The 22,111-nt window shown below is 37.6% G+C and overlaps 1 protein-coding gene across 2 annotated transcripts in view; it reads right to left on the bottom strand.

The window, feature by feature from the left end:
- LOC150094093 (calcium/calmodulin-dependent protein kinase kinase 1-like) overlaps nt 1-22,111 on the bottom strand; it is a 349,079-nt gene that overhangs the window by 299,169 nt on the left and 27,799 nt on the right. For both annotated transcript variants that reach the window (XM_090412062.1, XM_090412063.1), the window contains exon 2: nt 20,509-20,655. In XM_090412062.1, the coding sequence (XP_090268188.1) occupies nt 20,509-20,539 (31 nt within the window). In that variant the 5' untranslated portion in view covers nt 20,540-20,655. The remainder of the gene's footprint in view (nt 1-20,508; nt 20,656-22,111) is intronic.

The following is a 22,111-nucleotide window of genomic DNA, read 5'->3' as shown; positions in this document are numbered from 1 at the left end:
TATTTATATTAAAACTAGGGAATTTGTCCACATTTGAAACAGAATTTCCTTACACATCAGTACGCACGAGTATATACGTACTTGTATTTATATATATAAATACGCGAATCAAGTTTTGTTTCCGTATACGGGCAAAATATCGCCACTCTTATAAAAATAAACCGTGAAGTAGACCATGAAACAAGCAAGCTCCATCACAAATAAGCAATAACAAAGCCAAAAAGATCAGCTTGGCCTGACATGAAAAGGAACCTTTGATTTAATATAAGATTAGAAATTGAAAAACATGTGTAATTGATAATCACGTAAATAGAAATATCTTGTTTAGTTTCATACATCGGGTTGAATATGAAGCGCTAGTTATATCAGACTCGAATGGAATTCTCCTGCAGTGTAGGTAATTAGTAGATTAAAATCATGATGATAATTTCTTGCACTCTGCCAAGCTGAAATACTTGTAAGTATAATAGCAGAGCATTGAAGTATCGAGTTATGTTTATGCTGTATTGTATTGTGCAACTAGACAGTAAACATGTTGACAAAATGTAGAGGGAGAAAGATAGATTAAATTTAGACTCAAAAAAGTCATTAATCAAGAAAAGAATTTGAAAGACTATCCGATATTTCCATCCACTGCATACTTATTTCAAAACATATTCAAAAGCCTGTTGAAATTTTTACTCAGAAAAATCGAGTGCTTTACCTTGCGCTGTATAGTAAACAAACACGCTCGATCAAGTGATGGATAAAAAAAAAACATTTTTTATTAGTATTAGGCATTGAGAGAAAGACTAACCAGATATATTAATGGCTAAAAATGTCTAATATTACTCATTAATAGAATAACAAATTCATTCAGAGAAAGTTGGGAACGAATGAAGGTTCTTAATGATCATATTGTTCATGTGTTCGGAGACTGGAAAATTTGTTGCTGAATGAAGTGAAAGTGGATGTGCAGAATCAGGGACACTAGAGCTTTTAGGGAGGGTGGGGATGCTGTTCAGTGGACATGCAGGCATCAGTGAGGCAATTGAGTGTAAGAATGTGTGTAAAATGCCTGAGTTAGGACGAAGGATAACAAACCAAAATGGGATAGTTAGTATAAGATCAAAATAGGGGTGACGCTAGGGGACTTCTGCACTTTATGTACAATAATGCCAGGAGTATTAGGACTAAGAAGGAGGAATTTTTGGCCTTGGTTAATTCGTCCTGGCCACAGGTTATTGGCATTAGTGGGATAGAATGTGAGGGGTATAGTGGTATAGTGTTATTGATGACAGCTGACAAACTGCAGCAAAAGAGAATAGAAGTTCAATTTCAGGATAGTGAAAATAGCACATTTGAGGCTATCTGGTGTGAGATTGAGGTCAGCAAAACAAAATTTACAGTTTGGTGCTGCTAGACCAGGCGAAGGAACAGATGATGGAGACAGTATGCATAGGCAAATAGACTCAATGAGTGGAGGACAGGTAATTATTATGGGGGATTTCAACTATGGTAACATTGAATGGAGGGAGGAGAGGACAAATGGGAGGAAGGAAATGGATTTTATGCAGTTACTAAGGGATAACTACCTGAGACGGCATGTAATGGAATATAGTAGGGATTGACCTAGTAATTTCATCTGAGAAATTGACCATTATGAATATGACCATATTGCCACCAATTGGTGAGAGTGATCATAAGGTATAAGGTGTATAAGGATCATATAGTATAAGTCGCTAAATGCGTGGAATTTTCAATTAAGACAGGGATAAATGTGGAATTACCATGGTCATGTTAAACTGCAAGGGCCGGATGTTGATAGTGCATGGGAAGTGGTTAAGAAGCATTTGAGGGAGATAATGGCTGACTGCATACCTAGAGTCCGGAGAGTAAATCAAGTGGGAGTTAAATGGATGAATAACACCATTAAGCTTGAGCTGCAAAAAAAGAAACAGCTGTGGATGATATTGAAGGAGAAAGGTGACTTGCAGGCACACGAACAGTACAAAAGCACAGGCCAGAAGGGTAACTAGTGTGATAAGACAAGCTAAAACAGATTATGAAAGTAAATTAGCAATGCAAGCTAAGTGAATCCCAAACAGTTCTTTCGATATGCTGCAAGTAAAAGAAGAAATGTATAGGGCAAAATGATTCTAAGGAATGCCGATGGCAGGGAGGTAACTGAATCAGATGAAATAGTAGAATTACAAAGCGAACACTTTGCAAGAGTATATCACCCAGGCTGTGATATTGCAGGAATGAGAGAACGAATGGCTGATACAGGAATTGAAGTGAATGAAATGGAGGTGAATAGTATATTACAGAACCGTAATGTAAATACATCTGTGGGATTGGATGGTATACCAGCTCGAATCTTACGTAAAGCAGCAAAGGAATTGTCAGTTCCCTTGACCATATTGTTTAGTTTAAGTCTCAGCTCTGAGTTAGTCCAAAGGAGTGGAAAGAGGGGAAGATAGTTCCATTGCATAACGGAGGTTCCAAGACTGCTGTTGCAAATTACCGACCGATCAGCATATCAGGAATCGTTGTGAAGGTTTTGTAGATATTAGTCAAGAACAAATTACAGAAATGGATAGATGAAAATGGGATATTGTATGGGGGATAACATGGTTTTGTGAAGGGTAGATCATCCCTCAGTAACTTGCTCACGTTTTATAATACAGTGACAGCTGAACTGCATAAGGGAAATGGATTTACAGTGATACCACTGGACCTTGCCAAGGCCTTTCACAGGATACCACATGGAATACCATCGAGAAAACTGCACCTAATAAATCTCCTGGTAATGATCTTTTCTTTGGTCACATGGTCAAACATCTTGGCGAAAACGCAAAAGAACAACTTCTGGACATTCTCAATACCTCTTGGCGAACAGGCAAACTTCCAAAAGAATGGAAAAAATGAGTTATTCTACCCATCCTGAAACCTCACAAAATTGCTGCAGAATGTCAAAGCTATAGGCCTATCACATTAACTAGCATACTCTGTAAAATTACTGAAAGAATCATACACTCCAGGCTCATGCACTGGCTAACAAAAAATAAGAACATTAACTACTATCAAACTGCCTATAGAGCCCGTCACTCGACAAAAGATCAATTATTTCACTTCTGCCAAACAATAATAGACTAATTTCAGGAAAAACTAACAAAAAAGACAACTGCCATATTCCTTGATATGACTGCTGCTGCTTTCGATCGTGTTTGGATCAAAAAATTAATACGAACAGTACATGATGTTGGAATTAGAGGAAACGCTTTAATCTGGATTGCTGATTTCATTAGAGGAAGAAAGATCAAGGTTAGAATCAATGCAGCAATTAGAATCAATGCAGCAATATCAAGAGAGCAGAGAACTTGGGCTGGAGTTCCCCAGGGTTCAGTACTCAGTCCCTTACTATTCCTTTTATATGTCAATAACATTCATCCCTACCTTACAGAAGACACAAAATTAGTTTGCGACGCAGATGATATAGCCATCTGGCACACTAGTACTATAATCAAAGAATCAGAGAGATTCTAGACAAATCCATGAGAGGATTAGAAAAATGGTCAGATGAACTTAAACTCAAAATCAACCCTGACAAAACAAAACTAAGCAGTTTTGTTTTGTCAGACAGGAAAAATAGACATTCCTAAAATCCCAAAGTCATGATCAACAACAAGCTAATTGAAAAAGTCACAAATCCAAAATACGTTGATATTACGCTTGATCAGGAATTACGATTTGCACAACACATCTCTAACACTTCCAACAGAGCTCTAAAAAAAGTAAATATACCGAAAAGGCTTTGTGGAACAAATTTGGGGCGCAAAGCCAAAAATCCTCAAAACTACTTATACTACACTAATAAGACCAATAATGGAATATTCAGCATCTATCTGATCACCTACGGCCTCATCGGTAAAGAAAAAATTAGACAAAATACAAGCAAAAGCATTCAAGATTATCACTAGTGCAGTCTCATCCACTAACAACATCAGAGCCCAACAGGAATGTGGGTTCGACCTGCTGGAGGACAGAAGAAAATTTGCCACCATAAAATTCATAAATAATATCAGAAGCTACCAAAGCGATCATATCTCCCTAAACACTTATGAACATTGGAATCAAAAATGCAGACTTCACAAATCATCAACTTTACAATATGATGACACTATCAGGAAGGAAATAGATCTTGATCAGCTAAATATCCACACAAACAAAGAACCTCCATTTTCCAGCCCTTTACCTCCATAAATCTAAACTTTACCAAACTCTGTACAAAAAAAAAAAAAGAATCAAAAGAAATGCTCAAAGAAAAAGGACTAAATATTATCAACCTTCGTTCATCCTCCAAAGGTTATTTGTTATACCGATGGATCGTAAGACGCCAATATGATTAATGGAGGCGCTGGTGTTCTTCTACGCCCGAAAGGTGAAAAACTTTCAATAAAAGTTGGATCTGGGAGAATTGCTTCAAATTTTACCAGCAATCAGTAAACTGCAGCACATGGGGATGGATATACGGTTGGTGAGATGGATAGGAGGGTGTTTGATAGAGAGATATCAGAGAGTAGTTTATTCAGGAGTGGAGCCCAAAAGAAGGCCTGTTGGTGTGCCGCAGGGTTCTGTTCTTGGACCAGTGCTATTTAATTTGTTCATTAATGATATGGGAAAGGATCTGAGAGGAACTGTTGATTTGTTTGCTGATGATGCAAAGTTGGGTAGAGCAATAGTGAATGCCCATGGTGTCAAAATTTTGCAGGATGATTTTGATAGATTGGCAGTCTGGGCTAATGAGAATGGATGTCAGTTTAATGTAGCAAAGTGTAAGGTTACGCATTATGGGGTGAAAAAATTAGCAGCAGTATATCACATTGGTGGAACTGTAATCCAGGAGGTTGACGAAGCCAGAGATTTCAATGTATTGGTGGATAGGGAGTTGAAGTTTAGGGGCACACAGCAAAAGTGGCTAAATCAGATCATTTGGTTACTGAAGAATACTTTGACGAGCAGAGATAAGCAAGTCATTGTTCCTCTTTATCGAGTCTTGATAAGATGCCATCTTGACTACTGTGCCCAAATATGGGCCCCCTGGGTTTCTTCTTGATGGGGAGGAGGTAGAGAGGATCCAGAGGAGAGTGACCAAGATGATAGCTAGTCTATGGAACGAACCTCACAAGAACAGATTGAAGATCTATGGGTTACAGATATTGGTCGATAGGCGGAAAAGGTGTGATATGATTAAGACATTCGATTTACTGAAGGGTTTTTACAAGATTAATTCAGAGGAAATTTTTCAGAACAGGTCTGGTGATGGGAGAACTAGGGGCCATCCATGGAAACTGAGCAAGAGTGTAGTTAGAAAGGGTGTTAGAACTAGGTTTTTTACTTGGAGAGTGGTGAACGAATGGAATAAGCTGCCAGAGTTTGTTGTGGGTGTCATACTTTGCTTTGAACTCATTCACAGTCATGGCACCCACAACAAACTCTGGCAGCTTATTCCATTCGTTCACCACTCTCCAAGTAAAAAACCTAGTTCTAACACCCTTTCTAACTACACTCTTGCTCAGTTTCCATGGATGGCCCCTAGTTCTCCCATCACCAGACCTGTTCTGAAAAATTTCCTCTGAATTAATCTTGTAAAAACCCTTCAGTAAATCGAATGTCTTAATCATATCACACCTTTTCCGCCTATCGACCAATTTCTGTAACCCATAGATCTTCAATCTGTTCTTGTGAGGTTCGTTCCATAGACTAGCTATCATCTTGGTCACTCTCCTCTGGATCCTCTCTACCTCCTCCCCATCAAGAAGAAACCCAGGGGGCCCATATTTGGGCACAGTAGTCAAGATGGCATCTTATCAAGACTCGATAAAGAGGAACAATGACTTGCTTATCTCTGCTCGTCAAAGTATTCTTCAGTAACCAAATGATCTGATTTAGCCACTTTTGCTGTGTGCCCCTAAACTTCAACTCCCTATCCACCAATACATTGTACGAATGTATTGGTGGATAGATACTGTGCGAATGCCGAATAGTTTTTCTTGATATGATGTTTAGGGCCTCTCTCGATGAGTCGCCCGTAATAATAATAATAATTCTGCGTTACAGACATTGTAAGCGAATGTAAAGTAGCGATAACACTAGCATAATAATGACTGGGATTGTGCGTAAGGATAGTAGATAACAACAGTGTAAGTTTTTGCGAAACTTGTGAACGGTGCAGCAGATAAATGAAAGTAAATTATTATTATTATTACATTACCCCTCCAGGGAATCCATAGACTCATCGAGAGAGGGTACTTACTCTACAACTCTCTGTCTCAACCACTCAATCCACCAACTACAAAGAACTGCAACTACATCAGCGCCATCTACCGCCCACCACCACCATTAGTAATTTCACAGACAATCACAAACACCATGCCCACGGCGGGATTCGAACCCACAGCCTTTTCGGTGGAGAACGGATGCGCTAACCATTTGGCCAACCAGGCCGGTGAATAAATTATTAAGTAAATACATTAGTTTCCATAAATTAAGGAACAAATAAAACAATTGCGATAATGCAGGGAGAAAATAAAAACATCTGAAAGTAAGGTACATTATGTAAAAAGGTGATGTTCAGTCTGGGTATTGTATACAAATGAGTGGCGCTGTCAGCGGCATATGTAAATGAGCCACGGCATAAAAGCGGGCGTTTTGGAGCCGAAAGACGAAATTTCGCGATAGCAAAATTCTTGGATATGGCTTTCAAGACATCATTTAGCCGATGAATTTAGGTGGCGAGTTATCATAAGACTAGAAGCTGGCCAAAGTGACAGGTAGCCAGATAGTTGCACGTGAGTCGTTCTGAAGTTCACAGACTCTGGAACCAATTCCAATAATCAAATCCTAGAGATACAGTGAAGGAAGACTACTTGACTACAACTGCAGTGGTTGACCGATATCTCCGATGTGGTAGCTCTCCGAAACAGGAGTGCTACCACAAATCACTACTACTACTACGATATTTCCTCGCATCGGCTACAGGAACATTGCTATCTGCTTCCATTGTGCGCGGACGGCTTCAGGAAAGTGGCCTGTATGCAGGCAAATCTGCTTGTCCATATCCCCAAGTCGCAAGAAAGAACGTTTGAAACTGGCTGGGCTCTACGTGAACTGGACCCAAGACTAGTTCAGTGTTGCTGTTTATAAAGCGATTCCAGGAAGTTACTGATCTGGAGAGAATCAGGAAAACGTTATCATCCCTCTAATATCTGTGAAAGGGACACTTATGGTGGAGGTGCTGTGATGGTTTGAGGAGGCATCTCGTTGAGTGGACGTACCGACCTGTATGTGCTTCCTAACGGAACCATGAATCCTACTACTTATTGAGATGAAGTCATGGACCTCCATATTCGTCCGTATGCGGGTTGTTTAGGTAAGATTCGTTTAGTCCACGAACTTCGCTCGATATTGATCGAGCGAAGTTCGTGGACCAATATCTTCAAGAAGAGACTAGCGTTCGTATAGATTGGTCAGCCAGGTTTCGAGACATTATATTAAGCATGTCTCGAATGCTCTAAGTAGAACTGTTGCTGGTCTATCCCCCCCTCCAAATAAGAGTTGAGGGATTTAGGAGAGCTTTGCAGGAACAATGGTTGTTATTACCAACTGAGCTCCTGGACACCATTATAAACAGTATGAAACATCGCTTTGTAAGAGGTACCACAATCCTTATTGAGACCCTTGACAATCTCATTTTGACCATTGTCTTCAGGTACCCATTTGTTACTGAATGAAACTATTTATTTACCATTTTTGTGGATGTTTCTTTTCTCATATCATACTGCTTTTCACCGAATTGAATAAAAATTCATTATGCAGTTTATGAGTTATCGTGATTTTTCTTCGTTCCTTAATTCATGGAAACCAGTGTATCATAAACAAGGCGAATCTTCCTTCTATCGTACAGATCCGTCGATGATATGCTCACCATGGTCCTAGAAAAGAGCCAGTGGCGTCAAATAATCCACGTTTATGAGGCCAAAAAATTCTCCAACATAAACCAAGCCCAAATGTGATCATTCTCTTCAAACGTGATTATCAGTATAAAATTTGGCGCAAGGAAGCACAACTTATATAGCATCGAAAAGTACAAAAATACAACCTTCAAGAGCAGATTGCTTTCGATGGTCTCGCACAACTATTAGCAATTACTTTCGAGAGCAAAGTGCTGCGTCGAAGTACATAAAATCATAATTTCCAATAAAACTATTGTATATAGATAAACTCTGCAAGATATACGAGTTATACTAAATCATTGTCCAATAATCCTGGCTTCCTTGAACTGGTTTAAGGTGTTTATTATTACAATATTTTCTGTAAGTTTATTCCAGTGGTTTACTACTCTTTCTTAATATAACATTGTCTTTAACCTGACCTAGGGACCTAATACGCGATACTCCTGGGGAAACCTTTTTTTCATTTTGATAGATTTCAATGAAATCTCGTCTATTACACCTTCTCCACAAGGTTTTCAACCCAGAAACCTATAAAATTGAACTCTGAGGTTTGCTATCTATAAAATCTTTCTTTCATAAGAATAGACAATCATTCCATCAATCCCATTGCTCTCTGTTGTACGAACATATAATTAATATAATTGCTATGGCTGGGACTCCAAACTTGAATGGTACTCTTAATGAGTAGCAAAGTTCTTGCAAATTAATAAAAGAGTTTCATTTGCAATCCTGGCGGTAATTACTACATGGTTTAGAAAATTTCAGATTGCACTGCACTACTATTTCCAGGTACTTTTCATATTCCACTATTGTGAATTTATACTTAATCATAACTAGCTTATCTCGTTAATTTTTGCTACTCAAACGGACCGTAAGCTGCTAAATGTGCAAAATGCCAAAAGCGCTAAATGTAAGCTGCTAATTTCTTAGAAAAATGAAGTATCCTTTTTAAGCCTGCCTGAAGCAATTGCCCTTTTCTTCTTTGTTAATCATTACCACTTTATTGTCGTCTCTGCAGATTTAGATATTAAAACTTTAATTCCATGGTCAATGTCATTGATATAATTTAAGACTGTCGATCTAATGGTTATCCCTATGGAATTGGCTACACGTGGCCAATCGGAGACGATTCCATTCAATACTACTCTGCTTTTTCTCTTAATTACCTCCTTCCTTTATCCATAATGCTGCATTTCCTAATTCGTGAATAAGATAATAATGAGGTAGGGTAGTGAATGACTTACAAAGTTCATAACTATATCACATCAAAACTGTTTTTTTTTTTAATTTAACTATTTTGTTATACTAAGTTTGTTAAAAAAAATGGCATCCTTAATAAAACTGTGGTACAATTCGCTTATAATTTTAGTCACATCAAAATATCCATGTAAATGTCCCAATCAACTTCATCGTGTACTCATTCATGTTAAATGAACTAGTCTATATCACCTTTCCATTTTCACTTTGTGAACTGAAGTATCATTTGGATTTCTCCGGTCAAGTAGATCTTCCCGTAAATCCAATGGAATTCTCATTTTCCATTTAATGATATGACTGTCTCCTTGAAGCAGCATGATGAAATATATCCAGTGTACGTCTGGCAATTTATTAAATTTCACTTGCAATTATTATGAACAAGAAGCTACTGTCCGAACAGATCTTGGAAAAGCTGAGAATTTCACAATAGGTAAAGGGATGCGACAAGGATGTATTTTATCTCCGTACCTGTTTAACTTGTACAGCGAATACATTTTAAGAATGGCAGGGCTGAAGGAGTCTTCAGTTGGAATTAAAATTGGCGGAAGAAATATTAATAATTTCAAGTACGCAGATGATACCACCTTGCTAGCAGAAGGCAAAGAAGATTTGGAGGAACTTATTATGAAAGTTAAAGAAGAAAGTGGTAAATATGGTCTCAAACTTAACCTCAAAAAGACAAAAGTTATGGCAACATGTGAACTTAATGATTTTGAAGTAGATGGGGAGAAAATGGAAGCAGTTAACAATTTTGTGTTAACTGCTTCCATTTTGTCTCCTAGGATCCCGAATTAATCAAGATGGTTATTGTACTGAAGAAGTTAGAAGAAGATTGTTACTCGGAAAGAAAGCAATGACAAATTTAAGCAATATCTTTAAAGATAAAGATATTAGCCTCACAACAAAAATCAGAATCGTGAGAGCAATGGTATTCCCTGTGGTACTGTATGGATGTGAAAGTTAGATCCTGAGAAAGAGTGAAAGAAGAAAGACAGATACATTTGAATTATGGATTTGAAGACGATTACCATGAGAAGAATACCATGGACTGCAAAGCAAACCAATAAATCAGTGATAGACAGAATAAAGCCAGATTGCTTCCTCGAAACTATGATCATCAAGCAAAAATTGTAATACCTCGGACAAGTTATGCGAGCAAATGACAGTCTGGAGAAGATGATGATGCTTGCTAAAGTTGATGGAAGTAGGAGAAGAAGAAGACCAAGAATTAGATGGGTGGATGGAGTTAAAGAAGCAACTAGAATGCGCTTGGAAATTCTGAAAGATGTGGCCAGGGACAGATCTGAATAGAGAAGGTATGCTCATGGAATCACCAGGGCCGAAAACGACTCGATGGAACATAACAACAAAACACTTGCAATTTTTTTAGATATTTTATTCTTCTACTTCATTGCTTGTATAAATTAGCTCTGCTTTATAACCAGTATCTATTATCGCCGGTATGTAAGAGAAAAAATATTTATTACATTTTCTATCTCGCTTGGTTTTTCAATAATATTTTTTTGGTTGTCGTCAAGAGGTGCGATTCGTATTTTTATTTCTTCACTTTAGATTTTGCAAAATATGAATATAATTCTTTATTTCCTTTCTTGTCCCTAGTTAATGTGCTTTAGGAAGTTTCTAATTTAGTAATTAATTTCTTACAAACATCTTAAACATCTTAACTATGAAAGCTAAACCAATCTCGCCAAAGTCTACGTATTAGTCCCAAGGTAACGAATTATTATTATCCGGAAATTTTTGTAAAATTTAATTTTGACTAATTAGTAACACAATCTCAAATCCTCCTGCTTTCTCTCTATCCTATCTGTAAATGAAATAAATTCCAAATTGAAATTCAGCCCTGAAATTGCAATGTTTTTAAAAAACTAAAAGGAAGTATAAAAAACTTCTAAGGAAGGATTATTCTTATTGTTGTACGGGGATCTCCATGGAATCCGAAGTCTCATTAGGAGACACAAACTATTAACACAATATGTATCGTATCTCTCCTAGAAACTATTCGCAGACAAAGCATTCACAAATGACTCAGGTAACTCCCCCCATTCACCACTCAAAGCGAAAAACTTCACTTTTACCAAACTTCCAGGGATGACCGCTTTTTCTGTCCCCCCCCCCTCTATCCAAGTGCTAAAATATTTCTCCTGCCCAATCCTGTATTCTATAAAATCCTTTAAGTAACTTAAATGTTTCTAGCATATTCCTCCTTTTCCGCTTATCAACCAAATTTTCAAATCACAAATCCTCAATCTACAATCAACCACTTCCTCATACCCAAGAAACCCAGGTGATCAAATCTGAGCATACTGATCCATATGTAGTCGCATTAATGCCTTATAAAGAGGAATGATAACTCCCTTATCTCTGCTTGTTATTGTGTCCTTCAATAACCAAGTAATCTTGAGAGCTACTGTGACTACTTTAGTAATATGCCCTCTAAACTTCAACTGTGTATCTATTACCACCCCGAAATCAGTGGATTCATTAATTTCCTGGAGTATAGTTCCCTGAATGTAGTACACAACTCCCATAATCTTAGTAAACCAAAATGCAAAACTTTATGCTCTTCATATTAAATTGACATTCATTATGTTTTGCTCTGTTAGCCAATTTAAATCATCCTGCAAACTCTGTACTTCATCTTGACTAAATGTCATCCCCGAAATTTACGTCATCAGCAAACAACTGAATATCTCCCTTCAAATTATTTCTTATATCATTTATGTACAAATTAAACATCAATGGTACAAACGCAGAGTCCTGCAGCACACACACCATTATTCACCTACATTCTTCTGGACGTTGCTGCTCTATAAACTCCTTTTTTTGGTATCTGTCCATCAACCACCCTTTTATCCATATCACCATTTTGATATCCATCCCCGTTTGTTGCTATTTGAGTAACAGAGTTCCATGTGGTATTCTGTCAAACACCATTGCAAAATTCAGTAGGATCATCGTGTAGCTATACCCCTTTATATAAACTGAGCTGTCCCTCTATTATAAAAAAAATAGTAGCTTACTAAGTCCCCTCATGACTGACCCTTCACAAAGTCATGTTGTCCCTCATAGAGTATCATATTCTTATCTACCCATTCATCAATTCTATTTTTGCCCAACGTTGCAGTACTTTTATCACACTCCTGAGATACTCAAAGGAATTATCTTGCCCTCTTTCTACTCTCTTGTTCTTTTCCAGAGCTGAGACTTGAATTAAGCAGCCTAGTCAAAGGCTGTTGAGTAGGCTGTAAAACGTGAGCCGATATCCCATTCAATTCAATAACAATATCCGATATCCCATAACAATATCCGCACTTTGATTATATGCCCCTGCAAAATGGTTGCTCCGTAGTTCAACACTTTCTTCTGCCTCTGTTCCTCTCTACCACTGCACTTATTAAAGTTATCTTTCCACAGTCATTCTTCCTCCTATTTGCCACATAACGAAAAACTCCTCGGGATTTCCTTTTGCTTGCTCGACGCTAATTTCTTCTCAAAATCTAATTTTGCCTTCCCTACCATGCTGGTCACCTTTCTTGCCTGATTATTATACTGCTTATGAGTCAGTTTGTCACCTTTCTCCTTATATAACCACCACAAAATATTCTTTTTATGTAGCTCATCCATCCAGTTTCTGCCGATTTATCCTCCTGAACGTTGGTATAAAGTGTGATATTGCTTCCTCCAGATACTCCTTGACCCCATGCACTGTTAGCATCCTTCCCTTGAAGATCTATATGTCATTATACTGCTTCATTAATCATGTATGGCAATATAGCCACCCTAGTTTACCTAGCCACCCTGTTACAGGGTCTTATGACCCTATAAGAATATCCAACACTCTATTGCTCAGAGTTCCTTCCGTCACGATCTGCTTCAAGTAATTATTTAACTCAGAGTGTATAAATTCCATTTACTTCCTGCTATGTGGTCTTTTTGCCTTCTAATCTGTCTGAAATTGCAATCTTCCATATCATTTCTGTGGCTCCCTAGCCTCAACCTCAAACTAGACTGATCCAAAAGAACCACCATCTGCCCAAATGATTCCTACTCTTGTTGGCTGCATCCGTCTGCTATCAGCATACCTCACTCCTGTCCTGTCTAGTCTATCATCCCTGAAAATACTAAATCCATCACATTCTATCCCTATAGCTATGTCATCTGTTCTTAGCTAAGTCTCACTAAAGCCTATAACGTTTGGTGAGGATGCACTAACCAATGCAAAAAAACTCATCTCTCCTTATTCCTGGTGCTTCTATATATATACAGAAATTTTTAAACATACATGCAGAATAGGAACTTAATTTTACATAATTAGCTCCATAACTAGTATCCCTTAGCATGAACACCATCCGCTAACACCTAAATATTCGTTTACAATGGACTTTTTACCTATATTATTGTCAGGTTATGAGTTACCAAGTTTGATAGCTTTCTGTTTATTACCGCTTATCCCCTCATTCTCTTTCATTTTCTTTCTCGAAACAGAACGTGCTTCAATGTTTTTATTCATATACGAGTACAGTTCACAGTTCTTGTCTCCCAAAAAGCAAATCCTTGCATCACTTCTACACGCTCTTTTAAGCAATCTTTCTTAGACTCTTCAGCAATGATTGCCTTCACATTGTGCGATACCGAGTCGCTTTTATTAAGTCCTGTGGAATGTTGCTTAACAGGATACAACGGCCATCATTCAGCTGTTTATTTCTTAAGCCAGGTGACTTAGGATAGAACTGGAAAACATGGAACATCTTTTCTAGCTCCATTAACATGATTCCTTGAAACTCTGATCAATTCTCTAAAATAAAGGGCCTCCACAGAGTATATAAATTCCCTCGCTAATATTTAGAAACTTCGCTTTAGAGATGGAATTTCATTGTTAACAACGGTTGTGCAAAAATGGTCATAGAGATGGTCAGTGATTATGTTCATTATATAGGAATGTAAACTGCACTTAAATGAAAAAAAAAATTGTAGCGGCTCCTTTCTTCAGTTTTCATTATACTGCACATGTTTTCGATATGGCAATGTAATTAAGCAGAACGGTGTTACTGTTCTATGATGTAACGAATCATAAAATCTTTTAAGCCAGTAATTAATGTTACCAGTAATACAGGATCAATACTGTTTTCTGCACCGATAAAATAAGATTTCTCTCTGGGTATCAAAACTCGTCTTTGATATCTTTATTGTAACAAAAACAATGCGAATTATCAGATCACGTCACGCAACCATGTTCAGTCGTAAATGATATCAAAGAGATACCTAGCCTTTTCAAATTTCGGAGGCCGCACAGATAGCTCGGTGTAGTTTTTAATGCCGTGCGCACATTGAGAAGTCACATCGTAAGGTCACATGTTAAGGATCCGAGAAGGATTTCCAACTCAACAATACCTCATTAGTTGATAATCTGAAATAGAATTTTTCCAGATAACTACGTGCGTGTAAGAAAGGAAGGGAAACCATTTTGAGTCTAATATGAACCTTGTCAGATAAGGTTTTATTGAAATCATTTTCATTATCAAATCACTTCTTCGACAGCTAAGATTTAATCAAAATTGTTTCACGAGAGGGCTATAGATATATTTTATTTATTAAAAATAGCAACATTATGTAAAGAGTATACAATATTATGTATATATCAACGTGCATCATCGTTACAGAGATTTCTTTCGGCAAAACTTTATATGTGCAATGTATAGAGATGGCACAGTCATATGGTAGTTATTAAATGATTGTGAGATTGAATAAAGTATTGAAAAAAATCAAAATCAGAATTTTAGGATAATTATTCATTTTTCCGAATGATTGTAGTTTATTCTGTATGCAGTAAAGGCTATTCCCCCCCTCTTTTTAGGGTAATATTTAAGTGATGAAGTGGATTTGTGATGCTGTTGTCCTTACGTAGTCAGGAATTAATATCTTTAATTCCAATATTGATGGAAGAAGTCAATGATCTTACGATGATAGTGTTTATCATCAACGCAGTGTTGTTATTATGAAGAAGAAAGCTTCTCATCTTCTATGTGCAGATGGTCATCTACATATTTCAGTAAAAGTGCTCTTTGCTCTTGTGTATAAGACGTAAAAGTAATATCTTATTATTATTATTATTACGTAACACCTTCAGGGTGTCCAAAGCCTCATCGAGGAAAGGGCACCTACTCTACAACTCTCCGTCTCCACCACTCCACCAACCGCAACTGCCTTCTTCATCAACAGTGTAGATTCTACACCAACGCCATCTACCGCCAACCACCACCACTAGTATTTTCACATACAATCACAAACATCCATGTCTACGGCGGGATTCGTACCCGCAGCCTTTTGACTGAAGAGCGGATAGGCTAACCACTCGGCCAACCAGGCCGGCTTATTAAGTTCACAGAGCTGAAGAGTCCGCGCGGTTAGACTAGTGGCTGTGCGCTTCGCAACCATATGACTGGGGAAAGAGTGTCCTAGGTTCGATTCCCGTCGAAGACGTGAGGAATTTGAGGATCTTCCTCAGCCATAGCCAAGTTAGCCGGTCTTGGGCGCGGGCAGTAGGGTTTTTCCACCAGTTTATCTGGCGTTTTTCATCCCGCAAGCAGGCAAACCAGCCTCGTGAACACACACGGATCTACAGCCATAAATATTTAACCCCCCATGAGGGGCTCAACTCGCCTCAATAGGGAAGGGGGCGGAAAAGGGAGGTAACTCCATACGAATAAAAAAAAGTGATGAAGAGATACGTTTTTTGTTTTGAATGTACATGGACAAGGTTTAGGCATTACTGTTATTCTTCTTATTAGAAACAACCACAGGTTAGAACTCCACTTTGCCGAGATCAAGACATTCCGGGTAGACATGCCGACCAGTTCTGTTTAGTCACAGAAGCAAAAATTCTCTGCCAAGTAGGACTTAAATTCGTGTAACATGAGAGGAGTGGGGGAAACAGTGTGCTACATTCCGTATACATAAGCGTTTCATGGCTGTGCTCCAGGAAGGAAGACCTCAGTTAGAGATAGTATATCTACTGAGATGGGTAAGCTGCTTTTTTGTGTCCGTTGGTTTAGTATTGCATACATCTAATTACCGGATTGCAAGAAATATATATAAGCATTAATGCGTATTCCATTACTGGTTTGGTTTGCCAAAGTTTTGCTTCAGATGTGAATTCTAGCATGGCGCTAGAAGCGCAAATTTGATAATGAATATCAACTGGTTTCCTCATTCAAAGCTTTTAGAGAATATGATAAGTGTCATTTGAATCATGGAGGTGGGAAGACAGGATATCCCTTACGACTTTCACATCGCCACAACTCCATGCAGAAAAGAAGGGCTGCTTTCCTGTCCATTTTTGGAGTTGGGTTTATTCAGTTTAAACCGACAGATTTCTGAATGTAGTTTTTATGACCCGCTGGAGAGAATGGGAACTTTAGTATATGCCGAAGGAAACCAACAGTTATTTGGTTGATGATTATTCCTCTGATAGATATAGTGGTGCATCTATCAAACGGACTGTAGTCCATTTTCCTAGTGTTAGCTTGAAGTATTGGATTAGCATGTTCCGTTTCCTGTGTGTTCCCTAGGTAGATTACAAGATATTTTTGTTTCCTTCGTCAGACAGTCAGTAGTTTTGTTTGTTGTTTCTGAGGCTGCTTGAAACAGTTGATATGCTGATATCCTGTTTGTATATGTGAGAATTAGTGACATACATTATCGGCATAGGCTATGGGTTGGCGGGATGGGAGAAAAACACAAGCTGCCCTTTTTAGAGCATTTAGTAGTGAATAGCTTGGTTTTATTCCCTTGTTGTAGAAAATAGGCAGTTTAGAAAATAAAGATGATCAATGCCTTCAAAGCTATCTTTCGGTTCAAAGCAAATGCTTTCGATATTTATGCTAGCAATCTCTTATGATAACAGATTACTATAGAGAAACCTGTTAGGATGGTATAGATTTGATATTTGTCTATCTTCTCCAGTGCGGGTTTAATCCTGTTCGATGACTGTGGATATTATTTTGCAGTCTATACTGATGATGGAGATAAGTTGTCAGTATTCCAGTTTTAAAAGCTTAGCATTTTGGGGACGAATTTGATTACTTATAATTACTTATATTGCCATTCTACCTGGGAAGCCATCATTACACGCTTCCTTATGTCCCATAAACACTGATAGAAATTCGCTGATGGCTAAAAGTGTTTTCTTCAAAAGTCGTAAGATTAAAAAATATTTTGTGGATGCAACTGCGAAGTTGATGCGCTTTGGGCATGATCATATTTAGGCACCTCTCACAGAGTCTTCCAAATAAAACATGATTACATGATTGCAGGTAATTTCCAATAACTACATTCCCATAAGCTTCGTTGATGCTGTTGTATCAGTTGAAGTAAGTTTGACTTCCTGCTCAGCTTCAGCTTATGGCTATACATTAATATGAATATTTAAATTTGTGCCTGAAGAGCGCCACCAGTCAGCGAATGCATGACAATACCCATAGCACACCAATGAGTGCACTGAATTAGTTTCTTGAGACGATTAAATAATTATTTATTTAATTAGCTGGCTTGATATTTAACATTAGATTGGTTAATTTAATGGAGTACTCATTGTATGCTGGATTATTTGGAGTGATTTGATTTACACTGCCGCTGGAATGAAGTCATATACTGTGAGTAGCTTTTATGAAGAACCGAAGTTTCTTGAGGAAACTGTGAAAAGTTGCTCAGCTCTGTTAGCAGCTCTTCCTCTCCGTGTGAGGAAGAGCTGCAGTTTTAATCGAGTATTCGGGAAACACGAGGTCCTTATTCCCTCCACTCCCTTTGCAGGCTGGAAGGGACCAGCATGTCATTTCTCTCGTACAACTGCGATGGTCTTGTTTTAATTGTTTGGATAAACGTTGTGTTGCAATTGTTATGCTTTACGCTTCTTGTTCCTATTCGTTATTTCGCTCAAAAAAATATTTTTTTTTATTTAACTTGTTAAAATAAACATTACACGATAGGTAACAAGGACTATTTACATATTATATATTATAAGTTTTTAAGTATATTTCAGAGAAAGAAACATTTTCCTTTCGGATGTACAATACAGAATGCAACAAATGAATTAAAAATTTACAGTTCAGTTTCAGTTTGAGTTATCTTTCAGATGAAGCACATTGTCGTCGTCAATCTAGAAGAGGGTACCAGTCGGATTCCACGCCTCTATGAGTTTCGCGACAGTTCTTGTTTCTTTGAAGTGCTCAAGTTCCAATATCAGCCTGCTTTTTAGTTTCCGACGGAGGATATATATGAGGGTTTGTGCAGTTTCAGTGATGGATGGGTGCTGGTTACTTCTTGTCTGTTTTAGGTAGAAGCTGTAGATGACGGCCTTAGCACAGATGAAGAGGAAATTGCATGTTCTGTGTCTGTTTTCTTCTGTGTGGACTAAATTCCAGTAGTCTTCTTGGCTGTGTGCGTAGTTACAGGTGCTCGAGGCAGTATTCAGGGCATAGGTGATTATCATTTTGTTTGCGGGACAGGTCAGATATGTGTGTTCCAAGGTACCTGAAACGTCACAGAATAGACACAGATCCGTTTCTGTTAGCTGAAATTTGTAGAGCTTAGAAGGAGTTGGCAAGATGTTGTGCCATAGTCTCCACTGTATATCGGAATCTGGTTTGGCACATTTTGATTTATATGGTAGATCCCACTGAAAACTGTGTGGTATATGTAGCCTTGTAGATGAGAGTGTTAAGGCTGAGTATAAGAAGGGCGAGGATGGGGACACTGACATGAGGAAGTGGTATATTTTCTTGTAGTTGGAGGGAAGAACTGGAAGTGAGGTTTCAGATTGTACAAGATGAAATATTGGCCCCGAGCAGTTTCTAGAAGGAATACGGATTTCCTGAGGTGTAGCGATATCTGGATAGGCTTTTATAATGGAGGCTTGCGGCTGTTGATATTGCTTTTCAGTTTTTGGGTTCTTCATTGGTAGGCTTGTGAATGCTTTCCACTTTAGGGTGTGGGTTAGGAGGTCTCCTATGACTCTTATTCCTGTCCAGTTCCATGTAGGGAAAAGAAAAGGCTGGCCCGTTGTGAGACTTGTGATGTTTCTGTTCGCAAATAGTGGTTCTGTAAGTACAGCTGATTCTGTTGATCCTGTGAGTGTGTGATGAAGTCCTGGGTTTTTCCATTGCTGTAGAGCGTCTTTGAACAAATGAGGTAGTTTAGGAGGAGATGGTGCAGGACTGGCCATTCGGAGGATTGTGGAAAGTGTAAGTCCTCTGGTGGATGATTTCGTGATGTAATCGAAGGTTGTTACATAAGTGTGATTGCATTGAAGTGTTTTTAGGAGGAGAGAGAGAGAGAGAGAGAGAGAGAGAGAGAGAGAGAGAGAGAGAGAGAGAGAGAGAGAGAGAGAGAGACGAGAGAGAGAGAGAGAGAGAGAGGAGAGATTTGTACTGTATATATATATATAGCACCTGGCGCAACTGAAAGAACAACGGAACATTGCACCCTTCGACTGAAAAAAGCTCGATTTTCGCCGTGAGGAAAATAATATTTATATGACCTTTTCAACAGAGAGTGAGTTAGTTGATCTCATACGGAGTTAGTAGAATTTTTTTCTTGCCTGAAACTCGGGCTTTAGATCCCGCATACAGGCAAATTGGCTAGAGAACCCACAACTTACAGACAAAAATACTGGTAGGCGGTACATGGCGTTAGTGCCGTTGTGTGTAGATGGAGGATTAAGTAATAGAGATGGTGGACTGTGTGGTGTCCTCCTACGATGAATTCTTGAACTTGCTACAGGTATAAAGTAATGATGATAAAAAAAAATAATAATATCGTGCCTTTCCTATGTTCTAATACATGAATGCTGGTTAACGAAGTTAAAATTATTCCAGCTAAATGGATTAGTCCAGGACTTGAATTGCTTTATTAATGTACTTGCGATCCGCACAGTATATTATTAATCATTTCAATTATTATTAATCTCTGCATAGAAAACAATCAATATGATTTTAGAATGAGTAATTGAAGTACATTAAATAAATATTGCAAAGCAATTTAACTAATAAAGAAATAAATGAAAGTGCTTACTCTCAAATTTTAATTGATGATCTAACTAAAACAGAAATGGTATGTCAACTTGAACAAAAGATCCACCAAGATGGAAATTTATAACAATGGAAGGTTTTTATCATTTTGGTGTAACGTGTTTATTTTTGGCAAGACATTAAAATTTCGAACAAAAGCAGCTCACCTGATATAACTGTTTGGAATGAAAATGCCATTAGATCATCATTAATGCTCTTACCCTGGGGTTTAAACTGCAATTTACTATCAAGTCATGACGAACATTTTACAGCACCACTGGCAACGTTCCAGCTGAATTACATATAGACCGATACTTGAAGGAAAATCATTTCTGAATTAATATTTTTTTTCTTATTACTCACATAATTTATTAACAAATATGATTTTTAATGAACGGCATTCATAGATAATTGGAGACATTCATTCGGGGTGGGGTTATCTAGTTAATTCCTAGATGACCTTCCCGAATCGATGTCTCAAATTTTAAATAGAAATAAAAATAAAAATACGAATAAAAAATAATAATAAAAAATAATAATAATAAAAAATAATAATAAAATAAAAATAATAATAAAATAATAATAAAAATAAATGAAATTTGTCGCATTGAGTGTTGAAGTGGATGATGGCGGATATGTCTGATGGTCCACGCAGAGGCCCAAATTCAATTTCACTCCACACACACACACAGAGTGCACACATATGGGATAGTATTTCACTCAGTAATACGGAAACTCACTTTTTGCATAGTGCTCTTGTTGTTGTTAATAAAATATTGTCAAATGCTTTTGGAACAGAGATATTGAGGAATTTAAAATACGCAAACTAATAAGGTAGAAAATATACCTTGCGACATAGATAAAGGTAGCAAAGGAAAACTGAGAAATTAATCTGTGGACAGCGTTTGGAATACCAAAGCTTAAGTATTGTACCGTGAGGATAACAGAGTATTATTCATTATTCAAAGATATTTAATTATATATTATAATGATTATAGTCAGTAACATTAGAATGATTTCTAATTTTGGATGTAGAAACCATAAACAGTACTAATGTACTACAGGTTGACTAATCCATCTTCTTTATAGGCTCAACGTAAAAAGAAGAAAGGAAAAAAAAATTAAAATTTCGATATCTTCCGTGATATTTAATTCCCGATAGTTTCAAATCCAGTGGTTCTAGGATCCCGGATTTCAGAGAAAGAAAGAAAGCCTACTAGATATCCTGATGAATTATTGATAACTTGCCTCGAACGAGTACACAATTCAGAAAATTTAATTGAGAACTGAACTGGTTGCATTCAAACAGGATTATACAGGATTAAACTGTGTCTACGTAGGTTAATCCTATCTACTTCTAACACACCTGTATGGGATTAAACGTGCTTAATTTTGCGAAGAAGAAAGAACCTTCCCGTAAGCGAGAGGGTACAACGAGAGTGAAATTTCATTGATGAGAAAAACCAGTATCGTTTGGTGATCTTAACTAACTTTTCCAGCAAGCAGCGTCACTTAAAATTGTAACTAGAACGGTTTCAATTTCGTTATACTGTCTTTTCGTTATACTGCCGCATATGAAAAGAGTTTACTGCTCTCATGGCTTCTTTCGGATTTTAGTAAGACCACGGAAGAAGACTCTAAACCGAAAATAGTTTAAACCGCTAAGTTTCCATAAAAATATGAGATCTGTCGATATCCGCACCACAAATTGGAAGTCACCAAACGAAACTTTTAAAGAAAGAAAAAAAAAAACTATAAAAGACTTTGGCG

This window comes from Typopeltis vanoorti, chromosome 22 (assembly GCF_054136105.1).
Source record: "Typopeltis vanoorti isolate ZY-2024b chromosome 22, IOZ_Tvanoo_1.0, whole genome shotgun sequence".
Lineage (NCBI taxonomy): Eukaryota > Metazoa > Arthropoda > Arachnida > Uropygi > Thelyphonidae > Typopeltis > Typopeltis vanoorti.
The sequence above is the reverse complement of the archived record's forward strand: the minus strand, read 5'-3'. Positions and strand labels throughout refer to the sequence as shown.